The sequence below is a fragment of the Myzus persicae genome, unplaced genomic scaffold, assembly GCF_001856785.1.
Source record: "Myzus persicae strain clone G006 unplaced genomic scaffold, MPER_G0061.0, whole genome shotgun sequence".
NCBI classification, from domain to species: Eukaryota; Metazoa; Arthropoda; class Insecta; order Hemiptera; family Aphididae; genus Myzus; species Myzus persicae.
In genome coordinates, this window is record NW_019101883.1 from 1 (window position 1) to 4,582 (window position 4,582).

At 30.6% G+C, this 4,582-nt stretch overlaps 1 protein-coding gene across 1 annotated transcript; it reads left to right on the top strand.

Annotated features, from left to right (window-relative positions):
• Positions 1-117: 117 nt before the first annotated feature.
• On the top strand, positions 118-4,453 carry LOC111030639 (zinc finger MYM-type protein 1-like). Its single transcript, XM_022310239.1, has 5 exons — positions 118-792; positions 951-1,043; positions 1,126-1,257; positions 1,444-3,644; positions 4,008-4,453. Exons 1-5 carry the CDS (start codon positions 624-626, stop codon positions 4,170-4,172), a joined length of 2,760 nt encoding a protein of 919 aa, XP_022165931.1. The 5' UTR covers positions 118-623; the 3' UTR covers positions 4,173-4,453.
• Positions 4,454-4,582: the final 129 nt, after the last annotated feature.

The following is a 4,582-nucleotide window of genomic DNA, read 5'->3' on the forward strand; positions in this document are numbered from 1 at the left end:
GTATAGTATATATTTGTGTTAAAGTATTAAATGGTGTTATTTCATGAAATACACTAACCAAATTAGTTAGACGGGAGATAAACATATAATACATTCTGTGGCGTGGCGAAGGGGGTCATCGAGAGGCGGCCGCCTCTCAGTTTTTTAATGGGGGGGTGGGTGCCATTGGGTGGGTGGGTAATAGTTTAGTTTCATAATTATTACAAATGTAGAAAAATAACACACAGAAATATATTTTAATAATGATATAAGGAGAAGTCAGTGTGGCCACTTGCTAGTAGGCAGTAATTGTAGTGCAGCACCTAGTACCAGTAACTATAACTACTGTCTAACCACTGCAGCAGGCTGCCAGCTGGTAACAACAAGTACATTGGGACGGTATATCGTATTATTATTTATTGTTATCGATATCAGAAGTATAAAAATAGAATAAACTTTCTGAACAACCGGTGAAAGAAATTATCTTGTGTGCACTGTAGACTGTAGTACCTAGTGTAGTTGGACGTTGGACTCTATAAAATATCACATATCGTTATCGCATTCCCAATATTATTTTTAATTATTTTGTTCGCCGTTCGTGAGTCGACAACACATGTCACATAATTTTAAGTAATTAACTAATAATGAGTAATATGAAGTGTGAATACTGTGGACGTGAACGGGATTTAAAAAAAATTAATGAAGTTAATTGGAAGCGACATGTTAGTTCGTGTAAGCTTAAATTTAAAGGTGGAAACAAACGTTTGGATACATTGAATTATTTTTTCAAAACGACTAAACCATGTATTACTGGTGAGTACCTACTTCATTAATATACTTCATTAACACATCATGTTGATTTAATACATGTGGGTATTAGTCAATTAATGTTATTAAAAAGTATACTTTCTAATGAATAATAATATTATTATGAAAAACTGTAAATAATTTTTGTATACTATTTTACATAGGTATTTTGGATTTGGATATATCTTTAAATAATGATGGTAAACAACTTGTCAATTATCCCTCTGCTTCTTGCTCGAGTTTTTTTAACCCAACAGGTATTATTCAATTTATGTTCTAACAAATTATACTTACTAATAATATTATTATTATTACAAATTGTAATTATATTTTACATAGGTATTTCGGATTCGGATGTATCTTTAAATAATGATGGGAACGATGTACAAATATGTAGTGCTACCCAAAATGAGTCATATTCACAGATAAATATTGAAGAAGATACTTCTCAATTATGTTGTTATCCATCAGGTAAACAATACTTGTGGTTTGATATCAAATTTGGATGTTGAAAAAATAAATATTTAATTGAAAATAGATATACAACTTTTATAACAATTTTTGTATAAGCCATAATAATACAGTTTAAATTACAAATAGAATTTAAAATTAATTTTTTATTTACTTTAAATAATAACTGTACCATTTTTTTTTTAGATTTCCCAAATGATCCAGCCATTTTACCTACAACTGTATCATATGAGTTGAAAAATCATTTTTTTTCATTGGGCCCTTGTCAACCATCCGCCTTAGAATTAAAGAACAAGATATTTCCACAAAAGAAAGACTCTCAAGGTGTTATGCGTTCATTTCATGAAACTTATTATCACCGTAAGATTGAAGATGGAAAATTTGTAAAACGGTTATGGTTATCCTACTCCCCTTCACAAGACCGTTTTTATTGCATCACTTGTAAGCTATTTGGTCTGCCTAAGGCAAAGAAAACGTTTTTAGCAGATAAAGGGTCTAATGATTATAAAAATATTAAGCGAACAATAGAAAACCATGAAAGCTTCCCAGAACATCTAACAAGTGAAATGGCTCGAGTAATGTATGAAAAGAACGTAAGGATTGACACAGGAATGCATGAACGTGTCAATCGAAAAGTTGCAGAAAATAGGCAAATTGTATCAATAGTTATAGATGCTCTTATTTTTTCTGCAAGACAAAATATTGCACTCAGGGGGCACAACGAGAAACATACATCAACCAACAGAGGTAATTTTCTAGAATTATGCTCATTTATATCAACATATAATCCAATATTAAAGTTACATTTAGAAAAATTAAAAGAAAACAAGATTAACCGTCTTTCATTTTTATCCAATGTGACTCAAAATAAACTTCTTTGTATATTGGCGGATATGGTTCGAAAGGATATTTTAAAACAAGTGAATAAGTCAGGGCAATTTGCTGTAATAATTGACACAACTACAGATGTTTCTAATCAAGAACAATTAACTGTCATTTTAAGATACATAGATGAAGGAAAACCTCAAGAGCGTTTGGTAGCACTAGAAACTGCTTCTGATTCTACTGGTCTAGGTATGTTTAAAGTGTTTTGTAGCATTACAGACAAATACAATATCAACTGGAAAACACAGATGATTGCTCAAACATATGATGGTGCTGCCTCTATGCAAGGCAAATACAGTGGATTGAAAACACGTATACAAGCGGAGAATCCAAAAGCAATGTTTACTTGGTGTTTTGCCCACAAACTAAATTTAGTTATAGTTGATACTTGTGATTGCTGCATTAATACCAAAACTTTTTTCGGTAATGTTGGCGCTTTAATTGAATTTATGAGAGCTAGAAAACGGACGGCTGCCTTTGTAGAATCTCAAGAAATATTAAATCCGAGAGAACAAAAGCGTCGCATCAAACGTTTTTCCATTACTAGATGGACATCCCATGATCGAGCTTTGGTTGTCATTCAAGAAAAGTACTCTGCTCTGCTGAAAGCATTGGAAAATATTTCAAAAGCAAATGATTCAGATCGTAATACAACTTCAACAGCCAAAAACTTCATTTCGGTTATAACATCATTCCAATTTATCTTAGTTTTGGTTCTGATGAGAAGAATATTTTCGGTTTCCACTGAAGTTTCAAACTATTTGCAATCAAAATCTATTGATTTCATGCAAGCTATCAAAATGGTGAATATTGCTAAGAATAGATTGAAAATTTTGCGTACTGATGAAGGATGTACTGAAATAATTAATACTGCTAAAGAATTTGCTACTAAAAACAGTCTTTCCCAATGTGACTTCAAAATGGTAAGAGCAAGAAAGAAGAAAATAATGCCTGGTGAACTATCCAGAGATGAAGTGCTACAATCTCCTACTGATTTATTTCGCTGTGACGTTTGTTTTAAAGTTTTAGATGCTATTATTACATCAATTGACACAAGATTTAATGATTCTCAAGAAATTCTTAAAGATTTAAGCCTGCTTACTCCGGAACGTATGTTATCCATTAAAACTAAAAGTGAATTGCCCAGTAGCGCGTTTGAACAATTATCGAATTGGATAGACATTGATACTAATAAATTACAATCTGAATATTTAACATTTAGCAACAGCTTAAATGATCTTTTTAATGACAATTATTCAACAACAACAAGTATATACAATGACAAAAATAATGACAGGACTGATCAACCAGATTTTAGTTCAAAAATAAGTGATGATTCTGAAATTGAAGAAGTCAGTACAACAAAAATGTCTAGCTTAGACATTTTGGGTTTATTATCAAGTCACAACTTAATAGCAGCCTTTCCAAATTTGTACTTGGCATATAAAGCGTTGTGCATCATACCTGCATCATCCGCATCTGCTGAACGCAGCTTTTCTAAGGTAATTTTTAATTATTATTTCATTATTATTAAATAGAACAAAAAACTTGTAGCATTTTTATATTTGTTTAACTCTAAAAAAGACAAAGTAAGAAACAAGTGCAATGCATATAATGTCTAAGCTGGTGGCTATGCAATCATATTTTGCGTTTAATTACATATTTTATGGCTATTCTCTACTTTTTTTTTTGTCTTTTTTATTTGCAAATACCTTTAGCTATAAATTAGTTCTAATAATTTTGTAAAATGTAGATAATAATAATATTATTAACTGTACCTATTATTTTATATTTTTATTAACCAAATATTGTTTTTTAAAATCTAATTTTACTAAAAATACAAATCATCACAATTATGATTTCAGGTAAAACTAGTTAAATCTAGGCTTAGATCAACCATTGGGCAGAATCGGTTGGAAAGTTTACTTATATTAAGCTGTGAAAGAGATATTGAAATTGATCGTAATGAAGCAATTGACATATTTGCAAAGTCCTCCGATCTCTTGATGCAGAATTTATTGTTTAAATAAAATATTAAGTGATATTTTAATTATTGTAATTTGTGCTACTTAACCCTATTAAACACCAAAGTGATCTTTTAAAAAATATTATCTCATTTAATGTTATTTTGATTAATCTTATAACATGGTTTTGAAATTGCCTGATAGAGGCAATTTCCCCACAAACCCATAAATGTAATGTTTTTATAGGCCAATTTTTAAGAGAGAGAATACAAACCTAGTGTTTAATGTTCAATAATAGGTCATGGGCTCTTAGGTGGGTGGGTGGGTGGTTATCGAAGAATATACTTGCCTCTGAAAATTTTTTAGTTCGCCACGCCACTGAATACATTTATGATTTAACTAGATATTTTATAAATTTCCTTCGAGCTCAATTTTTGTACAATTTCAACTAGGTATTGTCTATGATATTTTGTTAC